Source organism: Colius striatus, chromosome Z (assembly GCF_028858725.1).
Source record: "Colius striatus isolate bColStr4 chromosome Z, bColStr4.1.hap1, whole genome shotgun sequence".
Lineage (NCBI taxonomy): Eukaryota > Metazoa > Chordata > Aves > Coliiformes > Coliidae > Colius > Colius striatus.
Window position 1 is genome coordinate 15,683,670 of NC_084790.1, and position 24,787 is coordinate 15,708,456.

Genomic DNA, 24,787 nt, shown 5'->3' on the forward strand with positions numbered 1-24,787 from the left:
CAGGGACAAAAGACCATGACTAGACTTAAGTACCACAGACCTTGGAACTCCTGAAGGACAGGGAGGGCTTCATTGCTCTTTCTGGTACTGGATAAAACAGACAAGACCACTCAGCTTGGGGAAGAAAAGGAAACTTAATTTAATCCATCTCCAACCAAAACATAACAAACAGAAATATCCAGCCAAAAAACAATACAGAGTAGGATGAATGGTGAAAGTACAACCAAGCTCTTTAAGATCACCTTTCCCCCACTCCTCCTCTCTTCCCTGGCTCAAAACTCTAAGCTCGGTATCATTACCTCCTCCCATAAGCCAGGGGGCAGGGAATGAGGGTGCAGCCCTTTCCTGATGTCTCTGGCCACTTATCACACTCCTGAGAAGTGCTCCTCACCAGTCCTCCCTTGCTCCAGCTTGGTGTCTCCTACCAGGCAGCCCTGCACAGGCCACTGCAACCCCGGTTAATCTCCTCCGGGTTGGAGTCTAGACTGCTCGCTCCCTCTGACCTGGAGTCTCCAGCTCTCTGCCCACTCTTATTGTGGGCTAGAAGGATGTCTCTGGTTCAGCATCGCTCCTTCTATCTTTTCCTGGCTGTGGGGTCCGTGTGGTTGGCCTTCCCTTCCACCTCCTCCTATGCATTTAAAATTCCCGTCCCTAAACAGTGATGGCAGAGGCGCCAGATTGGCCCATCTGGGCCGGAGGTGGGTCTGAACCTCAGAGCCAGGGGACAGTCCAAGAGCTCTTTCCTGGGTCTGCACTGCAAACCCTTCCTCCTGTTACCAAGCAAAAGCGGCTCCTCGCTAAACCAGGACAAGTATTTATAATCTTGATAAACTTTTCATTATTCCTACTAATTGTGCCAAGTCAAACCAGACAATCTAAGATTCTCATGTTTCTCATGTTTAAATTAAGCAGAGGGAGAAATTTAGTCATTTCTTAAATGAGCTTAAACTAAACTATTATTGTAAATAAGAAAATGCTTTTTTCTTGGTGAGGAAACATCATCTGGGGGGAGTGAGAAAAAAGCAAGACTGCCTGAAGTGTTTCCTGCCATGAACCGAACATTACCAGTACCACAAAAGTTTCAAGTTTTATTTTCAGTAGGAAGGTGATGTGACTTAGTGACTGCGAAAGGGTAAAGGGGTTCTGCACCTCTGTGAGGGCTGTTCAATTCAGGTTGTTGTTAACAGCTGTAGAAGGAAGTCTGCTGTTACAGCAAAGCTGTCAAACGCTCTAAACAATGCCTGTTGACAACTTAGGTCCTGGCTTTGATGAACAGGCGTTTGTACCAGAAAATCTACCGTTAGTGTTCCTAACGCACCATTTTTTCTCCAATTTGACATCACAAATTGTAATCCAGGGAACAACTTCCAGTGCAAGAAGAGAGGGTTCTGCTTTCACTTCTGCACATCCTGCATCAGAACTGAAGTCATATCACAACATCTCAGCATCCCAGCTTGCCCTTGCAAAGATCAAGTCATGTGTCTTCTGGGTTCATCAAAATTTACAGGGTTTAATTCATATTTTATACATCTTTTCATAAATATAAAAATAATGCTGCATACTCCAAGTCTGAGATTAATTGCTTTCATTTTACTATTGCTTCTATTATTTCTTATAGCAAATACAGGAAGGTAATACAGATTTTATGACTCAGGGAAGGGATACAGGTCAGACAAACCTCTGTCAGTTACTCCTTCCAAGAAAAGTAAGTTTACAAGTAAAACACTACATCCTATGAAGAAATGCTCTAAATAAATGACTTGGCATTTTGACTGTAGCAGCAGATTTCAAATACAGCCTCACAGCACTGACAGCATACAGACCAGAACCTATGACACGTCCTTTCATAAAATTAGCAGCAGCCATTGACAAATGACTACATAAATTATCCAGCATCTTGGCCCTTCTGCTGTGTCAAGAGTAAAGTACTGAAGATAGAGCCAAAAGGACAAAGGTTGTTTTAGTTAACCATTTCTTGAGAACAGGAAGGAAGGAATTCCTCTACTTTAGAAGCTTAAAGCTCGTGAAAAATGCTTCCAATAACTGGACAAGGCACAGAAGCAGAGACAGATACTACGAGAGGCAAGAAAAACAGGACAGTAACCTGGACAACAGCTTTTATTAAATATTGTGCATTACAAGATTACTCTGTGTCACAAAGTTGCAGCAATGTAACCCCTAAAAATTCTCTTCTGGAAACTAAGGATAATGACAGCAATGCCTCAACCTAAGGGAAGGTGTCCACATCAACCAAGGTTCGTAAGTGGAATGCTATTTTCAAAGACTCTCCCAGTGTCTTCTTTTTCTCCTTTTTGGGGTATTAAGGTGTACATTTGCCTTTGGGGACAGAAGGATATTTACTAAAACACCAGCCTTTACAGACTGTTGTCCTTACTCAGAAGATACATGTGTGAGTCGCTCCACTGAACTCTACCGATGTCAATGTTCATTTGTTGTTTGGCCCTTTAACTGGGAAACTCTCTGAAACACTACCATACCTTGATGGGACTTGGCCTCCAAAGCAGACTCCTCAAATAAACGCCTCATCTCTGCTGCACCACCATCTCCTTCTCAGCAAGGCAAGACTTCAGTTAGATGTCCCTAACTTGGCAGTGTGAAAGCGATGGCAAACATTCTCCGAGAGACAAAGAATCCACAAACACCGAGGGCAAGAATAAAATAAAAGGGACTAGAAAGGAACCAAGATCCAGAATCTGCTCCTGTCCATACCCTAACCAGAACAGGCTGCAGATGAGCTGACAGAAGGACTGACTGCCCCAAAGGTGAAAGTCCCAGAAAATGAGGGAGGCTTGGTGGTCGGCAGAAGTGGCAACCTCCAGTCACCCCAGTGAAGGGATCAGCCGATGTAGATTCTGTGGAAGTCATTGGCACCGAAGGCAGCGTTGCACTTGGGGCACTTGCGCTGTCGGGTGTCATAGCGTGTTTTCACACACTCAAAACAGAAGACGTGGAAGCACTTTGTAAGCACAGCATCCTTCTTGCGCATGTTGCAGCATGGGCAGGTCAGGCGGGCCTGCAACACAGAAATATCAGAGTAAGGGGCCCCTGAATTGCACTAGGCATGTTAAAGGATGAGAATGAAGTCAAAAGTCCTTCTATTCCTCATAAGCAGAAGGTGGTTTCTTCAGTGCCAGATTGATATTCAATGCCAGAGTACAGACTAGAGATGTCAAACACTGAAAACTTGACAGCATAGCCTTTTGACCAAAAAGAACTAAACTGACAGACACAGCTACTCACCTTGTAATCTTTGATTTCTTCCATCAGTATCTCATCACAGTTGGGAACTGTGTCAGGCTTCTTGGTGGTCTCCAATTTCCTCCGTAACCTAGAAATATCCTCCTGCATAAAAACAAGAGACCAAATAAGTGAGCAGTATAATCTCTGTCACAACTTCCTCAGGGACCAAAGAGAACAAGCACCTGGCAAACACTGCACCTGGCTGAAGCACTCCACCTGTATTATCATCCTCAACAGACCAAGAGAGTTGTGGCAGATTACACCGTCACCTGGTGCCACATGTACTGTTATCTATCTATGGGCAAAACCTTAAAAAGCCAAGCCCCAATCAAGCTCAAATGGAAGTGAAACCAGACCCCCCCCAAAATAGTTTTTTGTAACTGGAATCCACTCCAAGCTCAATACACATGGATACCAAGGCAGACAGATAGCAAAACACTGTGCATGAGGTATCTACCTCAGCCCTTTTGAAGTTGAACATCTCTTTCTCTCTAGTTACTCTGTTTTCCACAATCTCATCCTGGAAGTCATGTAACTTCTTTTGAGCCAGTTCTAGCTGAGCTTTCAGATCATCTGCAAGCTGGGCTGCATCCATGGCCTGAAAAAAAAAAAAAAGCCAGTATATAAGAACAAAACAGGGAAAGAGAACTTTGCTGAATTCTAGTTCCTCTGCTTGGCAATCCAAGACTACTCAGAGAATACTCCTTGGGCTGCTGCAGACCTATTTTCTCAATCTAATTTTGGTACTTCCAATTGGAGTAATTGGAATTATTCCCCAAACATTGCTTCAACAGCAAAATATCTTATTAACAAGTTTAATCATTTAGCTTCAACATTCCTCTTCAGTAGATCCAGCCCATCACGCTTCAATGCATATCATGTAAAAAAATCCTAATGACCACACACTTTTTCTCCTCTTCAAATATTTTCAGCCTTCCACCTTCTGTATTTTCTCTACTAAATTGTGTAGAGGCAGTTCTATAGCTGAACTAGAGAGAACTGAAAGATAAGGAGTTTTTAATCATTTTCTCTCTCCACCAGTTCTCCTATCACTCTATAACTGTCCTTGCACCAATGAATCTATTAGCCAAGTTTCCTCACTACAACAGATGGTGTGATACCAAGCACAAGTGGTTGTGCTTAATTTCCTCATCTCCTCGCCACAACGGTATTTCTGCTTTTTGTGTTTTAATGCCATTCCTGCATTTCTACTAAACATTTAATAACAAAAGCAGCATCAACCACAAGATTTTGCCTTGCTTTAGTCATAACAGATGTACTTTACTGATAGACATCTGTTGCATTCCCCAGATGTATTTTCCTTTTACTTACCCAATCTTGCCTATAAAAGCTCTAACCCCACTGAAGTTCATCTGGCTGCTGCCTCTTCTTCAGGTTTCCTTTTAAAGGCACCTTACTTCAGCTTCCCAATCAGACTTTAACAGAACACATATGACCTGCACCTCCTTATTAAAAGAAACATCAGTCTTCAATGATGTCCTGGTTTGGGCTAGGATAGGGTTAACTTTGATGAGGCAGTAGGAAGGGGCACAGCATGGGCAACTGACCCAGGCTGGCCAACAGGTATTTGATACCATACTGACATCATGCCCAGTACAGGGAGCTGGTCGGGGGCGGCGCTGCGGAACCGCAAGCTCAGCTGCCGGTCAGAAGCGGTCAAGTTGGGTCCCAGGTGGTGAGCAACTGCGGCACACACCATCCCCTTTGTATATCCCCTCATTTACTGTTATAACTGGTTTTTTCCTGAACTTGCTTCTTCTTCTTGTTGTTCTATTAAACCATTCTTATTTCAACCTACATAGGTTTCCCCTTTTTCTCTGGTTCCCCTCCCTGCTCCGCTGGGAAGGAGTGAGCGAGCACCCTCGTGGCTCTTTGTCCCTGGCTGGACAAAACAACGACATTATTTGGCGCTCAACGTGGGGCCCACAGGGTTGAAATAAGACACAATGGGCTGAAACAATTTTCTTGTGTACATTTCTGATATTAGTTTAAAAAAGCTGCTGGTCACAATGTTGATTTATATGCTTAAATGGTGTTGGCCAATAATTTCTCAGATGCACTATGTATTCTCTGTGATAGTGTTTATGGCCTTTGGAAAAGGGACAAAAACACTTGTTCTGATACACTGGTTGTTATTGGCTTATGGTATGGTTATATCACTGGGCATGGAGCTAGGCCAGTACTTGTACATGACTTGGTTGGCATTTCTGCAACTTGGCCATTTCCTCTCAGAATTTAGTGACAATAGTGACACTCAATTTGTGGGAAAAATGGAGGGACGTAATTTTTCCATTTTTTCCATCCTCCCTTACTCATTCATGTTAACTGCAATTCAGAATACACTTGGGATGTCCCAGCCATTGTGGTTTTATTGCTCTGTCCTCTAGGTAGGGTGTTTTTCTTGGGTAGAGTTGCAAAATTTGTTTTTCAGACTGTTATGAGGTTGGGCAGATATGGAGGGATTGACATACAGAAGAATATGAACAGGTATTGGAAGAGTTTTTTACTTGTACAGATTAGGAATGTCACCCTAGCAACAACTGTGGCTATTCAAACTGAGGCAACTGACGCTGTTCCTACCCTTACTCCAACTGCAGACACTGATCCTGAATCAGAGGCTCAACCTGTGCTAGTGTTAGTTGCTCCTGTCCAGAAAAAGAAATACATAAAAAAAATCAGTTCGCTTTGTGAGGGATGAAGATGAACGAGTGTCATCACGGGAACGGGAGGAAGAGTCAGAGTCAGAGCCAGAGACAATCACCCGTCCTTGTCCTTGAGCGAACTGCGAGAAGTGCGAAAAGATCACAGCCGCCACCCAAGCGAGCACCTTGTCACCTGGCTGCTCCGATGCTGGGAGAATGGGGCCCACAGCTTGCACTTGGAGGGCAGGGAAGCCAGGCAGCTGGGCTCTCTGTCCTGGGATGGCAGCATTGACAAGGCAATTGGAAGAAAAACACAAATCCTCAGCTTCTGGAGAAGACTTTTGTCAGGTGTGAAAGGGAGATACTCCTTCAAAGACAGTATCATATGCCACTCAGGCAAGTGGACCACAATGGACAAAGGTATCCAGTACCTGAGGGAGTTAGCTGTACATTATTCTGCCAGACTTGCCAAGTCAAACGCCATGTGCATGTGGAGGCAACCACAACATGATTGGAAACATATCCTGTGCCTCATGCCACCACCCAGAGCACCATCCAGGGCCTTGAAAAAAAAATCCTCTGGCGACACAGCACCCCAGAAAGAAATGAATCAGATAATGGGACACATTTCCGGAACAACCTCATAGATGCCTGGGCCAAAGAGCATGGCATTGAATGGGTTTATCATACTCCCTAACATGCACCAGTCTCGGGAAAAATTGAATGACACAATGGACTACTGAAGACCACATTGAGCGCAATGGGGGGTGGGACATTCAAACATTGGGATGTACATTTAGAAAAGGTCACCTGGCTAGTCAGCTCCAGAGGATCTGTGAACAGAGCTGGCCCTGCCCAATCGGGAACTTTTACATACTGTAGAAGGGGATAAAGTCCCTGTACTGCATGTAAAAGACCTGTTAGGGAAAGCAGTCTGGGTGAGTTCTATCTTGGATAAAAGCAAATCCATTTGTGGGATTGTTTTTGCTCAGGGACCTGGGTGCACTTGGTGGGTGATGCACAAGGATGGGGAAATTCAGTGTGTGCATCAAGGGAATTTGATTTTGGGTGAGAATAGCCCGTGAATCCCATGAATTGAATTGTATTATAGAAGTTGTTAAATAACTTTGCTATTGCATGTCACTACTACCATAGTTGCTCTATGCCACATCACTGACACTCCAGTAAGAACCACCCAGATCACTGAAAGATGCACCTGGACGAGCAAGATACAGAATGGCGGAATGTGAATTGGCACCCAGTGACATCCTAAAGATCAGTGCCTTCAACTTACAGATAAGACAAACCGAATAGACCAGCTGCAAACTCCTGATAGTGCATCAGTGACTTATCTCACACATACCCCATCTGCCCTGCTGCAAAAGATTTCTGATGAATAAGACCTGAAGTTATGGACTGAATGGACTCAATGGGAGTATTATGGGGATGGCCTATAAACTGAGGGAATGATATACTTCTCTGTGTGTGCCCATATTTTTTCAGAGAAAGGGTGTGGTGTTTAGATGTTGCGTAGTGTGAAACTAGGCATGATGTAGATGGTGTAGAATAAGGGGTGGAATGTCCCAGTTTGGGCTAGGATAGGGTTAGCTTTGATGAGGGAGTAGGAAGGGGCACAGCATGGGCAGCTGACCCAGGCCAGCCAACAGGTATTTGATACCATACTGACATCATGCCCACAGGCAGGGAGCTGGCTGGAAGAAGCACTACAGAACTGTGGGTTTGGCTGCCAGTCGGGAGCGGTCGTGTCGGGTCCCGGGTGGTGAGCAACTGCAGCACACACCATTTCTTTTCTATAGTCCATCATTTGCTGAACTTGTTTCTTCTTATTGTTGTTCTATTAAACTGTTCTTATTTCAACCTACGTGGGTTTTCCCTTTTTCTCCGGTTTGCCTCCCCATGCTGCTGGGAGGGGGAGGAGTGAGCGAGCATCCTCATGGCTCTTTGTCCCCAGCTGGACAAAGCCATGGAACTCTCTTCAGGACTCCTCTGCCTTTCTCGTGTACTAGCACCAGGGAACACCAGGTTCTGTAACTCCAGTGACAGCTGGGGTGCTGCCTGCTTCCCAAAAGACAGCTCAACTTTTACAACCCAAGAAGGACTGGGGCAATGGCTCACCTTGCGTTTGTTCATTTCCAGGGCCTGCGTTCGCAGACCTAGTTCCTTCTCGCCTGTTCCAATACTGCTTTGCAGCAAGTGTTCCTTCTCCTCCAGCTTACGTACAACCTGCAGCTGGGCATCCACCTTGGACAGAGAAAGAGGAGGCACAGAAGGACTGAAACACATGCTCTGCCAGGTCTTCAGAGATGTCATTAAATCTGCATGATCAAACTATCCCCTTACCAAGGACTACCTCTTCAGCTGGCCTTTTTCTCCCTGAACACAGACAAGCTAGCAGTTTAAGAGCTATATCCAGACTTCTCCAGTGAACTTTTAAAACCTAGCAGTCAAATACTCCCAAAAAATATGTCTTATTTTTAGGAAAGTGTCTTAGAGAACTGCTGCAAGGCAGTGAACAGTTCCACCTTGGTTCAAATCGCAGAAAATACATGTAGAGGTACCATTATCACAGGAAAGTGACTTCCCACTCCCCTTCTCCCTCCTGCTCTCCATAGCAACCAACCTGTAGGGCATTTTATACTCATACAGCAGTCTCTGCTTCTCCACTAAGACAGGACCCTTTAAAGTCTGATGCATCACACCCAAGTTCATTAGGGTAACACTCCCTCCTGTACTGATTTTAGCAGGGATACAGTTAATTCTCTTCATAGTAGCTCATACAGTGCTGCATTTTGGATTTGTGACCAAAACACTGTCAATAACACACTACTGTTTTAGCCATGGCTAAATACTATTTGCACAGTCCTTCCACGTCTCATGCTCCCAATCAGCAAGCGCGCTGAGGATGGGTAAGACACTGGGATGGCTGACCCAAACTGACCAATGGGATACCCCTCACCAGAAGTTGTTATACTCAGCCACGAAAACTGGCAGAAACAAGGAATGTGGAGGGATGTTCAGAGTTACAGCATTTGTCTTCCCAAATAACCATCACATGTGATGGAGCCCTGCTTTCCTGGAGACGGCTGAACACCCACCTGCCATAAGAAGTAGCAAAGGACTTCCTTGTTTTTCTTTGCTTGTGCATGTGGCTTTCCTTTGACTACTGAACTGCCTTTATCTTGATCCATCAGTTTTCACATTTTTTGCCCTTCCGATTCTCTCGCCCATCTCGGTGTTGAGGGGGCAACCAGCAGCTGCATAGAACTTAGCTGTCTATTCAAGCTAACACACAACATCTCCACCTGCCCATCAGTTCTCCTATCCTCTCTCTTTTTCCCAAGTTACCTGTGTCTTCAGTGTCAAAACTTGGTCTGCCAGCTCCTCCTTCTCCTCCTTCAGCAGCTTGTGGATCTGGTTGGACTTGATACGTTCTGACATCAGCTTGAAGTTGGCATCATCCTTCTCCCGTAGCTGCTGCATCAGGCGGATATTCTGCTCCTGCATGTCTTCAAAGGCTTGGCCTGTGACATCCATTTCTGAAAGCAAGGCCTCCTCCTCCTATGAAAGAACCACAGGCTATGGCAAAACTGTCTGTCATATCCCACTACAATGACTCTGGACATTTTACTCAGAGATACCAAACTTAGCATAGCTGAAGAAAGAGGTCTCGGTATCAGAGAACAGTATCTTCCCAGCAACCAGAAAGAAGTACTCCCGAGAAGTCTACACCAAGGCAGAAATGCTCTGAATTACAAGGAGCAGGACAGGGATGGTCCATTTACAGACTATGGCTTGCCTGCTGGCAAAATCAGCTGTGATACAGTCATTGCCAGGGCTCGGCAGAAACCAGCTCCCAACCTCAGGCAGCCAGCAGAAGAGCTGTCATATACACTAGGCCAACAATTCTACATGTGGACAACTCGGTATCTTCCAGCTAACATGTTGCTAGCCCCTTAAACACACTTCTGCCACTTCAATGTTACAGAAGTAAGTGGCGAGACAGAGCAGTTCTGTACTACATACGGAAAAGAATCTGAATGCTAAAAAAAAAAAATATGTCAGGTCACTCACTGGCCCGTGTCTCCTCTACAGGAGTGGGTTCCAATCTCGTCATGAGATTAAGCCCATTCTTGTGGAAGGTTATGTCACAGTACCGTCCACGTATATGAATTACATGAACTGTGGATACTCCCCATCACCCCCACCATGAGCTTTGTGACACCCTGGTATTGCAGGGCTTTTTATTTCATGTCAAATTTTTGGCCAGGTGGGTTTCTTCATCTTTGATAAACACAGACAAAACTCCCATGTCTACCACACACAGACACAGACATTCCTTCTCAAGTAATCTTGCTGGCTGTAACCTGAAGGCACTTCCTTCTCAAATGCTCTAGCCCAAGACAGAACTCCTCAGAAACTTCTCACCTGCTTAGCCATGGCTAGTTTCTTCTGTAAGTACTCAATTTGTTCCTCCACTGCTCGGATCTTGCGGAGGGCATCCTCATCAGCCATCTTTTTACTCTCCTTTTTCTCTTTGTCTTCCAATTCTTTCACCCTCTGCCTCAGTTCTTCCAACTACAGCAAGGACAAAACAAACAACACTAAACACAAGAAACGTCCTGAAAATGAAGCATCTTTTTTCCCCACAATTGTGTGAAACATTGGAGAAACTACCTTCAAAGCACTGGAAAAGAAAACCAATTTCATCTTGACAGGAAAACGTATTACTGGCAGATGGACCACTAAAATAAGCTGAAAGTCTACCATCTTGATTTCAAAACCTTTGAAAATTCCACAGCCTCTTTTAGCAGAGTAGAAACATTAGTCTCTTGCAGTTTTAAGTATAAAGGGATATGGATGGAAAGCATCTGCTTCTTTACAGGACATCTAGTCAAGGGCTTTTTCAATGAATACTAATAAGGAGGAAGCCATAAACAAAACATCCAAAGACAGAAACCTGGTGAGACAAATGCTAAAGGCAGCAGCAATGAGAACCAAACCTGGCCAGTCAAACCAACTGAGAGTATGTGAGCATGTAAGGATGTTTATTACAGCAAGATTTACAACTGGGGAGCCTGTCAATTGTGAAAAAGGGGTGAGCAGGCCAAGATGAGGACAAGAATGAAGAAACTAGAAACAAAATCTAGAGACATAAACCTGACAAAACAAACATGGAGACAAAGACAAGAAACAAACCTCTCTAGTCACAATAGCTGACAGGATACCAAGAAACTACAAGCATCAGTTCTAGGCATCACACCTAGACTTTGTAACTGCTAAGACTGTAAGCCAGGGATGGATCATGGACTGAGAGAGCTATATGAATTGATAGAGCTGTACAAGCCCAGGAGGAACATGCAGGAGAAGGGAGAGCAAGGATGAACAAATTTGGGTTAAACTGACAAAAGTATAAAAGGAACTTATCACAGTTAAAATGAGGGCAGTCATTACAGACTTCTGGCTCAGCTCTGCATATGATCACTGCATACTCTCCTATCTTCTTGTACCTTCTTATTAAATATTTTCTTAACTATCTCTGTGTAATGTCTCTGCCTCGTGTGTATGCGTGCTGCATGGAACAAGCGCTAGCTACGGGTGAGACCTGTAGGTGAAGAGGGTAAGGACACAGGGGTAAGGGATCACAGACATACCAGATAGAGGGGCCATGCTGGTACTTGAGGGATCTGCAAATACATGTGGGCTTGGGAACCTAAAGTGTTGTGCATGTGTCTGCACTAACAAATTTCTATCCCTAACAGCTGAAGAAGAGGAATGAGACTGGCCTGAGTACACTTATGCTTTGTGGGTTCTGTATGTATGTGCTGTTGGAGTCAGCACCTTGCCTGTAGCAGTGTGACTGGCATGTCAGTGTCCTCTGTGTGTATGTGTCTCTGGAACGTGTGCTCAGCTTTGCTACTGCTTGAATCTGCAACTGAGGAAGCAGGAGGCACATCCCTCAGCCTGAGCAAGAGGATCATTCCTTTCCAGAGGAAAGTGTTCCAAAATCTCCCTGTACACCTCCCAGAAAGAAGTCTTAGTCAACGTGCTTAATAGAAAAGGAGAGATGAGGTTTACCTCAGCTTTTGCCTTCTTCTCAGCTGCCATAAGCTGCACTTTGTCCCTCTGTTCTTTGGGGGCAGAGCGGTACATATCTAGCAACAGTTTCATCTCCTTCTGGCTCTCTTGAGCCTTCCTGGAGACAGGAAGATAGACAATGGTGAGAACATAGCAGGAAAGTTATGCTGTTATGTACTCAGCGTGAGAGTTGGAGCAATATTTTCTCTCTCTCTCACATGGCATGCATACGGAGTTGTCCTTGGCTCATCTTACCCTGGTAATGTAAAACAGAAAAGAAGTACAGGCTGGAGGCTGAAAAGAAACATATTCAGACACATCTGAGTTGAAAAATCAAGATAAGTGGAGTGGGGAAGAAGCATGTACCCTAGTAGTAGACAACAAACTATCCACCTCTGCTTTGGTACTGGTCCAAGGCACAGAAGACTACTGTGCACTCAATTAATAACCTGCTGCTGTAAAGCTTTACACAATTACTATGACAGCAACAAGTAAATATTACTGGACCATACCATGATATATCTGGTTTGGTAATTCATACTTTAGGCTGTTTTAAGAGAAATGATACTACATTGTCCAAATCACAATCAAACACAGTGGGTGCCAGAAACCTCTCATGCTGCTTCAGTTAAGCTAACCTCAGAAGAGTGAGCTACGAGTTATCTCACACAAGTACTTCAGTTTCATCACTACTCCAGCAAGAAAGCAATGGACAACAACTCTTACTTGAGCTCAGCTTTCAGTTGCTTTATCACTTCAGCCTCCTTCTTTCTTCCATCTTCATGCTTCCCTTTCTCCTTCTCCTTGGGCTCTCGCTCCTTCTCAGATTCCTTCTGCTTCTGCTTTTCCCGCTCTCGTTCCTTTTCCTTTTCTTTCTCTTTCTCTCGCTCTCTCTCTTTCTCTTTTTCCTTCTCTCGCTCCCTCTCCCTCTCCCGTCTCTCTCGCTCCCGTTCCTCTTCATCTCGCCTGGCCTTCACTTCATTAATATCTTCAGAAACAGCCTTGGGGACAGGCACCTGGGCTGAAGGATCATCAGGCTCTTGCTTGATCTCTGGAGGTTCCTCCTTTGTGTCTTCAGTGCTGGACTGGGACTGTAAGAGAGTGCTACCACTGCGTGAGCGGATCTGTTGTGGAATAGCAAGAAAGACAACACAGAGAAAACAAAACATTAATTTCTTAGCCAGAAATCTACCTTACCCCTCTTCCCTTGTCTTCTTGATTGTGCCTTCCATAATTGCTACTGGTCTTTTCAAGAGCACTATACAGCTACAAAGGAAGAATGTTCATTTGGTTAAGTGGAAGTAGTAGAGCGTAGAGCTCTGTTGAAAATTACATTGCGTCCTGCATGGCATGTCAGAAAGGCTGGTACTGCAGGCAAGGGTGACAGGATTCCTCCTTTTCCTAAGCACCTTCTGCTCTTTTCTGGCATTTCCTGCTCTAATACCTTGCTCAAGTCAGATTGGGCCTCTCTCAGTTTGCGCTTGTATCTTAACACTTCTCCTTTCAGCTGGTGGTTGTGGTTTTGGAGGCTGCTGATGAGATGACGCATCTCCCGGTTAATTGGGCCTACAGAAACAGAAAGACAGCTTTAACAAGCCATACTTTTGCTGACGTCCTGTGAGGACTTTCATGGAGAATAAGCTAAACCAAAATTGGTTAAGATTATGAATATTCTGCCACACAAAAGAGCAACACAACACATTTGCAGTAAGAAGTTGTTCTGGTTTAGCAAGGAGCAGCTTTTGGCTTAGTAACAGGGGGAGCGGGTTGCAGTGAAGACCCGGTAAAGAGTTTGCGGACCCTCCCCCGGCTCCTGGGTTCACACCCACCTCCGGCCCGGCTGGGCCAATCTGGCGCCTCTGCGATCAGTATTTAGGGGACGGGAATTTGAAATGCGAGTCAGGAGGTGTAAGAGGGATACAAGATGGAGGCGACCACGCGGACCCTTCGGCCAGAGAAGGAGGAAGGAAGGAGAAGCAGTAGACCGGAGACCCTTCTGCAGGCCGTGGCGAGAATGCAAGCTGTGCCCCTGAAACTTATGGAGATCCGTGGCAGGACTGAGAGCCACCAGCAGCTCCATGTGAGTGAGCCCGGACGGGCGAGGGACTGTGTGGGGAGACGGCCATGGCCCAGGCCGTGTTGGAGAGCCTGCACGCCGCAGAGCAGCCCCACACGAGAAGCAGAGAGGAGCTGCAGCCTTTGGACTGGGTGCACGTCGGAGCAGCCCGTGCAGGGCTGCCATGTGTGTGAGCTACCCCACGGACTTGCAGGGAGGACTGGTGTGGAGTTGGCACGTCCTGAGGAGGGACGAACGGCAGAAGCTATTGGGAGCAGACTGACTGAGACCTCCACTGCCTGCCCCTCCGAACCGTTCAGGGAGGGGCAAGGTAAAAACCCCGGGATCAGGGCTCTGAGCCCGGGAAGAGGGGAGGTGTGGCGGGAAGGTGTTCTTAAAAAGGCTGGTTGGACTCTTCATTGACGTATTCCTCTGTGTTGTTTCGTTTTGGTTATGTTTTGGGTTTTTGTGGGTATGTTTTAGTTGATGTCGCATTAAATTATTTTCTGGTTTTTTTTTTTTTCTTCCCCAAACCGAGTAGCCTGGTCTGCTTTGTCCTGAACCTTAAGCGGCAATTAAGCCCTCCCTGCCCTTGAGCAATTCTCAGCCTCTTCGGTACTTGAGGCTAATCGTGGTCTTTGTTCCCTGATGGGCCTAAACCACGACAGAAGTCATGCCAGTTCTGTATGCAACTCTAAGTCCTTGCAAATTCCCAGTCCTGATTTCCCACTAGTATTGCTTTTTCCCCAAGTTCCTAAGGAAAGCATGTAATCCTACAAAAAATTATGATTTAAATGCTACTTTAGAAATAACATATTTACTTTCTCTGATGAAATTTAAGAATTACTAGTTTCCTAGCCAGGCAGGTTGTCTTTTGAAACTTGTAAACGAGAGTCCCACAAAAGTCATTTTTAATAATGAAAAATATTCTGTCATAAATCAAATTACCAGCAAACATCTAAAAGGAAATCTGATAACATGGGATTGGCTTCCCATAGAACACATGAAGAGAGAGAAATGTTTTTTAGAGATAGTGACCTGCCAAAACAAGTGTTTAGCAATAACAAAGAATCAAGCCACGTGTTTTACTGCAATGCAGCCTCTAATGGGCCTTAGTGGGCAACAGGGGTTAGCTGGTTATTTTAAAGCACAGCAGAAGACTCCATACCTGCTTGTTCATTGGCAGCAAGCGTCTGCTCAAATTCTATCCTCAGCATCTCATACTCTTTGCGGACTTGTGCCAGGGTGTCCTCTAGCTGAATTACCTCTGTGCGTAGTTTCTTGTGAAGACTGACTTCGTCCCTCTGAAGAGTAAGAAAGGAGACAGAATGTGGTGTTGTATCTCTCATTCCCTGAATATGAGGTAACAGAACACACGGACTACAACCAGGCAGTTAAATTTCCTGAGCATTCCCAAAGCCACGCAGGCCCAGCAAAGGGACACAGGGACAAAGGGATGGTCACATTCCCCGATCTGATGGAACTTAAGTGCTACCTCAATTAGTTCCACTTGGCGCTGGTGTGTGGTGCGAGTGCCATGAAGAAGAGTGCGGGCCTCATCGAGATGTGCCTTCAGCTGGAGACTCTCATTATACAGAACAGAAAACTGAGACTGCATGCAGCGATATTCTGGGGTCTCCTTCACAGCCTCTTCCACTGCTCGTCGCAGCTCAACCTAGTTGGGACACAAAAACATGCTACAGGAAGAAAACTTCTCTGTTCGTCTTTAGCATTTATTTTGGAAAGCAGGAGGACAATGAGTCACGGTGCCACAAGACAAAGGTAGAACTTTAGAAGCATAGAAGTGAAGTGGATACGATTCAGTATCAATTTCAAAAGTCTGTACTTTCTCTGTATGCACTAGACTGGTCTCCTTGCAGTCACATGACAGGAGTCTTTGATTTTCAGGTTCTGAAATAGTTTCTTTCAAAGATAGGAGCTTGAAAAACATGATATGTTTTTTCCATGGATTTACTGTAAAACCATAATTGATCTAAAACAATAAAGATGGACATATTGAAAACTACAGAAAATCCATGTGTAAGCAGGCATTATGTTTGATTTCTACCAGAAAGAAACATATTGACCAAAAGGAAGAGAAATGAAAGTAGATGTACAGAACCTGAATTTTTCTTCTAAAAAGAGGTTAGCAAGTGATTATGACCACCATCAGTGAAACCGACACATAACTTCTCTTAATCAGTGTTAAGATGTATGTGTAAACAACAGTTTTAAGCCAGTGTTTCTCTCAAAACATATTAATGTGGATAAAGCAAATTTAGAGGTACCTAAAGACAGTTTCTGAAACTTCACCTGTGAAACTTACCAGCTCAGACACTGCTTATGATGGCTAACAGATCTATTGATCACTAAGATAAAATTTAGACGTTCTCAGTATCATACATTATCTATGACAGAGGGACAGCTTTTTGTGTGACCACCTTTAAGACACAAGAAACTCATACATTGTTTCACATCTATTCATTCTACCATACTGGGAAAGAAGTAAGCTTATCAATTCTTTCAAGAACCCAGGTGTCCTACACAAGTTCTCAGACTTTTTCAGTTCCCTGGTTCCACTTGCACAGGGCAGTGGGAAGGTGCAAGAAGGGTCAACACTTGTAAAGAGGTGAAATTCGTTTTAACTAGACGTCACTAAAACATACCAAATAGATGAGAATTGAAAACAGGAAGAAACCATTACAATTTCCAATGATGACCACATGGTGTCACCAATGCACTGAACTGCAAGTTCAAGGACAAACCTGCTAAATTGTACCTGTACAAAATACAACCCTGCTACAGAGCAAGGGCAGGAAAGAACTGCATTAATGAGGTTTTCTGGAGACACAGCACAGCAAGATAGAGAGGAAACCAAGCACATAGAACATCTTTACCTTCAGACAAGTACAGATGTCTCACCTTGAGTTTTTCATTCTGTGTTGTTACTTCCTCAAGATCCTGGCGTAGTTCCTCCAACTCATTGAGGCGATTCCCAGCAAGCTCTTTATTCTCTTCCAGCTCTGCATTCATCTCCTCAAACTGTTGGGAGATAAACTCCTTGTAAATCCTTCTGTTAATGTATCTACTGAGGGTACTAATTAACTGTATACAGTAACAGAAATTGCAGACTTAGCAGTCAGGTAGCATTACCACATGAGATACATAGCTTCCATCAGGTCTGTTTCATAAGTAGGAAACTTAAACAGACAAAATGGCTTGCCCAGAGTGGCCCAGATTTGTAGCAAAGTAGGTACCTAAATTATGTTCCCATCTATGGCCCTATGCACAAGGTCTCTTTGACTTTATTCTTCCCCCTGCCCTCAATATTACCTTGCGGGCATTGATGGTGATTGTGCCCCCATAGAGGTTGCTCCCAGCTCCATACACTTTGTAGCCTTTGGAATTTACCTACAAAAAGAGCAACAGATTTCATTAATACTCAATGAAATGCCAAGACTGCTGACATAGCATATTCAAGCTGGTACACTGCAGGTTCTCATTTCTCACAGCAAAGTGCCATAAGATGATGTCACCCATCTCAAAACTACACACATTACTCTGGTTTCCTGGCAAAGAGGAAGGTGCTTACTCGTTCCAGAACATCTGCTAAGTGCCGGTTGAGCCTCTGCTCTCTCTTGCGTATCTTGTCAATATCCCACTGAAGGTCATCAATCATGGTCTCCAGAACAGACACCCGAGATTCTGCTGTCTCCACTCTCTCTTGCAGCTTGGAGAACTACAATCAAAAGTGTGTCAGTGTTCAGTGGCTGAATCTCAACATGGTAATGAAAATAAACACTGAAAACTAAGAAAGGGCAGAAGTTACTAATATCTGTCAGAGCACAGAGGCAGCCACCTCAGCTTATTCAAAGGCAATTTTTTTCATCTTTTCAATCCATATCTTCATCTACTCTGCAGATCACTGAAGAGCTTAGAGATTTAAGGCTGAGCAGGGTCAGTGTTAATAATTTTTAAAGGAACTGAAACCTCGCAACAAATACTGTAAATAACATGAACCCTCTAATGATTGGGATCATCTTGTAACTAATGTCATTACACTTTCACACATGCTGCAGAGAAATCAAGGAATCTGAAACAACAGTGATGTCACATGAAGGGTCTCAGATATTCACACAAACACCTTAGCATCACTTCACCATTTCCTCTGTTCTGTTTTCTTTTAAAATTAAATCCACTCAACTCACTCATATGGTCGTAGGCATTCAGTATGATGTGATATAACTAGCAAATCGATCTGAATTACACCAAAAATCTCTTATAGTTCTCCACATCAACATTTCCATAACCTTTGTTCAGAAGGCAACTTTCAAACTTCATTGCTCCTGTTCCTCTCCAAGGCAAGAATCTGTTTTCCAAACTATGGTAACCACAAATTACTCTAAACTAGACCTCGAAACAGATTTCTTCATCTGTCCTTTTTATACCTCCTGAGACATGATTCGATGTCTTTCCTGGAGAACATCAGCCAGCTCCTGCAGCCGTCCATTTTCATGTGAAAGATAGGTATTAAGCTCCAGGACTGCTTCTTCCATCAATGTAATATCTGAAAGATGCATAAAGAACAGGATCTGAACAACAACAACAACAAAATCCCCACAGCACCACAACCAAACCCAACAACCTGAAACGGAAGGTTGTTTCTAATTCTTAATCAGCAAAGAGAGAAAAAAGAAAACAGAAAAGGAAATGTCTGGCTTACTGTTATCTCTCCAGCAGATAGTTCCCAAGGGTCTGATCTCCAGCCACATGTAGCCTTGACTTGCATACACTAAGCAAAAGGCTCTGCAGTTTAATATACTACATATCTCTGACTCAGTTACTCTCCCCTAATGGCAGGATCATTGCAATTGTGTCAGTATCAACAACATAGAATATGCCCCTTTAACACACTGACACCTTGATGCAGGTCAAATTCATGCATAAACTTGCTATAACAGGTGACTTGAGCTAATAAATCAGATGACGATTACAATACCTGAGTGCAGGCTCACATTGCACTAATGCCAATGCTACTACAGACTTCAACACTGCCAATCAGGGACAGTGACACTTTGCTACATCAATGTATGACTTTCCAGTGCTCCTTGATCAGAGCATACAAAACACTTGGACAGAAGGCAAACCAAAGATGAGTTCATATTCCACCAAAATTTTCATTTAAGAGACTAAAATTCTAATCTCCAGCCTTTCAGAGAGCCAGTTAAATCTGCTACCCTAATTTTCAGAAGCTAGTCATTTGTCTGTCTTTTGCAGAGCTCTGCTTTGTGTTCAAACTGACTGTTCCACTCAGCACACCAAGATAATAGCTAGCTACCGTTCTGCCCAGAATTCAACGGAAACTCAGGAGCTGGTTATTCCTACATCTTTTACTAGACTGCAAGAGAGAGGGAGTCCAACATCAGTTTGCAACACTGGTTTCAATTCTTCATGTGTAACCATAAATATCTTTACACAGTGGCTGAGGGCAACCAGATTACAAGGCAGAAACAAGCCTTTCCTCAGCCCAACACACTAGGCAAAGCTCTCAGCACTCAGAGGCAGTTATAACACACTTCTGGCATATAGTCCTGCTCTTCAGTAAAGGGTTTGGTTACTGAGAGTTCAGAAAGCTAAATAAATTTACTTTGGGAAATAAATGAGCACAAAAAGGATTAGGTCTAAAAGCTTACAGTGTGGAACCATGTCTACGTTGGGGGTAAGATGATGACTCTTGAGTTTCAGACAGCAATCAGCCACCATGATCTTACCTCCACTGTTCAGCTTGTGCGACAGCACATCCACTTTCTCCTGCAGCTTGTCATACATCGTCACAATCTGGGCGACAGCACGGCGGGAGGATTCTACACGCTCCTGCAGCTGAGATTCTATCTCCTCACTAGTGCTGCTGGCTAGAGTGGCTAGGAAGGAGAATGCTGGCTCTGGTCCTTCGCCTGGAAACAGCAAGAGATGCAAAAAAGTTAATGTGCTCTGGCAGGCAACATACTGCTAGCCTTCACACTAGGAGAGCCCCTGTCACCCTTCACAAAGGGGGCATCAGCTTCATCCGCAGCTGAAATCCATATTCTCCATCATCCCCATCCAGGCACCTCACCTCGTTCCCTCTCATCTTTGCGCTCCTGGTTACTGTCTGAATCTGGTTCAGGTTCCGGTACCACCAGTGCTTTTCTCTCAGACAAAAGGTCTCCAAGACCTTGGTCCAGGTCAAAGCGTTTCAGTATGATGCGGATATTTTCATCAAACTGAGTGATGGGACAAATAAGACAAGACAAAGATTGGGCATGAATAAAAGGAGTGGAATAGAACAAGAGAACAATGTATAAAAGATAACAAAGCGTGTTACTAACCTGATTCCAGTACCTATTGATAATCAGCAGAGAGGCATCATCTGTGGCCTGACGACGCTCCAGCTTCTCAATGTGCTCCCGTAGCTCGTCCTCAATGGCTTGTCGCTGGTCCAGCATCTCTGCTAGCTTCCGGTTCTTGGTCTGCAGGGTCCGGATGTCCATCTCCTCCTGTGCAAAGGCACAAGTCAGGGCACATTGCACACGAACTACATCACTGGACTCATACAGAAGGTACAGAGACTTTTTTTGTTTTGAGGTCAAAAAAAGCAAGAAAGTAGGGATCTATCAGGATGACGTACCGTTGAAGAAACACCACCAAGCTTAATGGTCTCGACTGTGGTCCCTGCATCTTCAACCCCTGCCTTCTTCTCTGGAGGTGCAGAAGGGCCAGGCTCTCCAGCTGCCCGTTTGTTGCCAATTCCAGACATGGTGGCCAAAGCACATAGACTCCTCCTTTCTCAATGTTCTTCCTGGACATTAAAGAAGAGCATTAAAAAAAAACCCAGCAAACATACACCTGCACAACCAACTCAGTTTAAGCTTCTTAACATACTGGTCCATCCAGGCAACACAATGCTCAACACAGTACAAACCACAAAACTTAAAAAGCTTTGGAAAACATTGGTCAAAAATTAAGTCTTATAGGACAACACTAAGATAAGCACTGCAATGAGCAAGCTGATGGGGAGAAAATTCCTCTGGTCTGTAATGTTAAAACGGACACACTGTACCTTATCACACTCTGTGGAAATAGATCTTCATGTAGATTCAGTCTCTGCTTTTTTGATCTCTCCCTGTATTAACAAAAATCACGTGAGTTAGACTTTAACATGCAACTGGTGCTTTAACACGAACCAGTTTACTTCATACCAACCAAGTTGTTCTTATTAAATCAACATTCAAAGTCAGTGAAAGCTGAGGGCAAAAACAAAGGAGCTTACACAGAGATTTTACAAATCCTATGGAACTGAACAGCAATGCCACACCAAGGTTTGTAAAGACCTGTTTAAAGATCTCTGTTTCCCAGGAGACACACAGACATGTTTTAAGAGCATTTATCCCCAAGTTAATGCAACTCGAAATGCTCTGGACTATTGGTTACAGAACCACAGCATAGTTGAGGCTGGAAGGGATCTCTGGAGATCACCTCTCAGTGTTCCAGCACAGAGCAGCGTCAGCCAGCCCAGGTTGCCAGAGGTCTTGTCCAGTCAGCTTTTGAGAATCTCCAGAGACAGAAGCTCAGCAATGTCTCTGGCAATCTGTTGCAGTATTTGATGATCCTCAGCCCTAAAAGAGTATTTTTCTTATATTCAAACAGTAGTTCTTGCAGTTCCCTAAAACATTACTTATCAAAATAACAAGTATCTCCTTAAAAGGTTTCCAAAACAAATATAGCAGCTAGTGATAGAAAATGAAACTGATTAGATCTTCCTTAGATTTAAGCTTTCTTCACTGGTGCTGAGCCAACTCAGTCCTCAAATCTCTCTTTACCTCTAAACTAAATGAAACCTAGAAGTAAACAAAATGCAGGCCATACAAGATCTATACTGTTCCATTTAAATCTATAATGGCATTTACATTTAAACTAAGGGCTACAAACTGAACCTACCAACTCTTGTGTATTTGCTTTACTTGAGTAATAAGGCTACTGTATTTTTAAGGTTAAGCTGGTACACTGCTCTATCAAATCTTATCCTTTACCCTAGCATTGCCCTTCACCATATGCAAAATAATATAAATATTACTTCTAAATGAGCTACTGAAACAGCATGTATAGTGTTCCTGAAGCCTGTCTTTTAACATACGTATTAAATACAACTCAAAACAAAAAAATAAACAAAGACCACTTCCACTTAACCATTTTCCTCCCTTTAGCAATGGAATTTACAGGGCACTGACTTTAGCTAGAATGACTAGGACACTGAAGGAGGCAGGGGAAAAGCTTTCACTAAAAACATCTACTACTTATCAGCCCAGTGAGCCACAAACGACTACTGCCTTTTACATTTTCTGTCCATGGATTAAGTACTTCTTCCACTGCCTCCTGACATCATTCCTCACAGGTCTACTTCATCCTCTTCCCACTACTCATAACCATATATACTGTATGCCAGGACCTAACCTGCTAAGTTTTCACGACCACTGACTCTTTCCTTTAGGAACTCAACCTTACTTTCAGTCCTAGGCTATTCATCTTCTTCTCTCCTCAAACAGATCACATTTTCTCATCAAAGATTCACTGTCCTCCCCTACCACACCATCATCTTGATCTTGATCCCCCTCTTATGGTTAAAATACTCTTAGTGGAGACCAAAACACACCTCTACCTGGCACTCCCCACACCTACCACTGGCCAAACATCATCAACTCTGACCATCATCAACCAAATGCTGAGAGCAAACCTCCCCAGGCTCAATACTTAGCCAGTCACCTACAACCAGTGCCTTTGAACGGTTTCCCATGCTCGTGGCATCTCTCATCAGGAAGCCTTTCAAAGCTCACCATTCGGCTTCCTCCATACACCAGACACTCTCTACGTTTTCTCTTTTTTTGTTCGTGTAACTCACAGCTTTTTGGAGCTCCCAAAAGACCCGCTGTGGCCACCCATTCTGATCCCAGAGATGCCCCCCAGATACATTGCCCCCAAGGTACATTGAGCTCCACATCTGCCACCACTCTTCTTTCCACGTAGAGCACGAAACCCACTGCAAGCCGCCGTGGATCCCCCCGCGCACAATAAGAAGCCCACAGGCGGTCCGGGACGTGCCCTCACCCCAGCTCCTGCTTCTTGACACTTATAGGGGATGCCAAACCCCACGCACTCCCGGGAGCCTCCCACACGGCCCACCACAGCCGGACACCCCGGCTGCGCGGCTCTGGGCGGTCAGGCAGCGCTCTCCGGGCCCCGAGTCCTCGGCTGCCTCACGGCGGGCAGCCCCGCGCCCACGGCTGCTCCGCACGACACCCCTGCACGTCCTGCCTCTGGGCCCATCCCTTCCCCAACGGGTGCACCGCGCTGCCGCCACACAACCCCCCGCTTCCCCAAGCCCAGCGCCGCCTCTCTACAGACCCCACGGACGCCCCACAACAGACACTCCGGCCGCCGCCTTCCTCCGGCCCCCCGGAAGGCCCCGCCGCTGCCGCCGGCCCAATCCCCGTGCGCAGCCGCGCTCTCCGGCCAGCGCGATCGGCGGCCGCCCCTTCCGGCGGCCATTTCGCCCTCATCCGTCATGGACGGCACTGGCGCTGCCGCTTGCCCTCGCCCGACATGGCCGCCGTTGCCATGGTGCCGCGGAGGCGACTGACGCTATTGCCCTTACCCAAACGCAAGATGGCTGGTGCAGCCGCCCTGCCTACACGCTCTTCTGGGCCTTGGGGGGCCGTTTGTGGGCTGGGTGAGGCCGGGCTTGGCTGGGCCTCCCGGCAGGGTGGCTGCGGCGGCGGAACCGCGTCCCTCAGAGGGGCTGTTCTCCCCGACACCTGCGTGTTTTGCGCGGGGGTCCATGGGTACATGTAAAGTGTGTGTAAACTTTCGTAACGCAGGTAACGTTTAGCTGTGTGCAACGCATACAGTTACGTGTGCCGCGCAGCCCTGACTCGGCTGAGATTGAAGATCTCATATAATCCCAGTTTAAAATTTGTGACATTTTCTCTCCACCCGTCTTTGTAGAAAAAACATGAAAATCCCTATAAACATCATTAGACTGACAGAGTTCCGGCTGAACTTACCAGTCTGAGGCAGATCTGGTGTCCCTTCAGCAGCTGCAAGTGTTCCGCGCAGGTGCTGGGGTGCTCTTTCCCCTCGCCAGTCAGCAGCTTTCTGCTGGAAAATAAAGGTACAGTTCCCATGCCATAAAACACAGTATGCAGCTATACACAAGACTGATAGACCAGCCTAGCAATGTGCTATGAGATTATATGCTGAATGAGCATCAAGCTCCCAAACAAAAAGCAAAGCTTCTACCATTATTTTTCATTTCGGTGAGCTAGTGAGCTGCTGCAGCTTTGTGATAAAGTGTGAGAGTGTTGTCTGAAAAGCTTATTCATTTATTTCATAATCTATGCAAAGAGGATAAAATCTGCAAGAGAAATTATGCAGATACTATTTTCCAGACATTAAGGACTTAACTTTTTCTTTAATCCTGAAGGTGATCCTGACCCTGAATAAAGACAAAGGCAAAGCCTCCACCCATTTAATGTAAATCTCTAGAAATAATTTTGAAATTTGTCTCTTTAGGGTTCCACTTCTCTGTTGGATTGGAGCCATACTCAAGGAGTGTGGCCTCATTTTATCTTTAAGATCTTTGACACTCCTTGTACTACTTCAATTATAAAATTAGGTC

General features: G+C 44.9%; 1 protein-coding gene across 2 annotated transcripts; it reads right to left on the reverse strand.

Moving 5' to 3' along the window:
• Positions 1 to 1,217: 1,217 nt before the first annotated feature.
• Positions 1,218 to 24,192, reverse strand: RNF20 (ring finger protein 20). 2 transcript variants are annotated; one of them, XM_062018895.1, is made up of 21 exons: positions 24,174 to 24,192; positions 21,176 to 21,238; positions 20,744 to 20,914; positions 20,445 to 20,612; positions 20,192 to 20,339; positions 19,848 to 20,030; positions 18,525 to 18,643; positions 17,669 to 17,815; positions 17,410 to 17,487; positions 16,999 to 17,118; positions 15,572 to 15,751; positions 15,245 to 15,380; positions 13,465 to 13,586; positions 12,747 to 13,144; positions 12,021 to 12,138; positions 10,371 to 10,520; positions 9,291 to 9,503; positions 8,061 to 8,186; positions 3,719 to 3,859; positions 3,262 to 3,363; positions 1,218 to 3,034 (listed from the first exon to the last, which is right to left on the reverse strand). In XM_062018895.1, the coding sequence occupies exons 3-21, from the start codon at positions 20,870 to 20,872 to the stop codon at positions 2,858 to 2,860; spliced, it is 2,955 nt and encodes a 984-aa protein (XP_061874879.1). In that variant the 5' UTR covers positions 20,873 to 20,914; positions 21,176 to 21,238; positions 24,174 to 24,192; the 3' UTR covers positions 1,218 to 2,857. The 2 variants fall into 2 exon arrangements, with proteins under 2 accessions (XP_061874879.1, XP_061874878.1); XM_062018894.1 differs by lacking the exon at positions 24,174 to 24,192 and adding an exon at positions 23,515 to 23,613.
• Between the last annotated feature and the right edge of the window lie 595 nt (positions 24,193 to 24,787).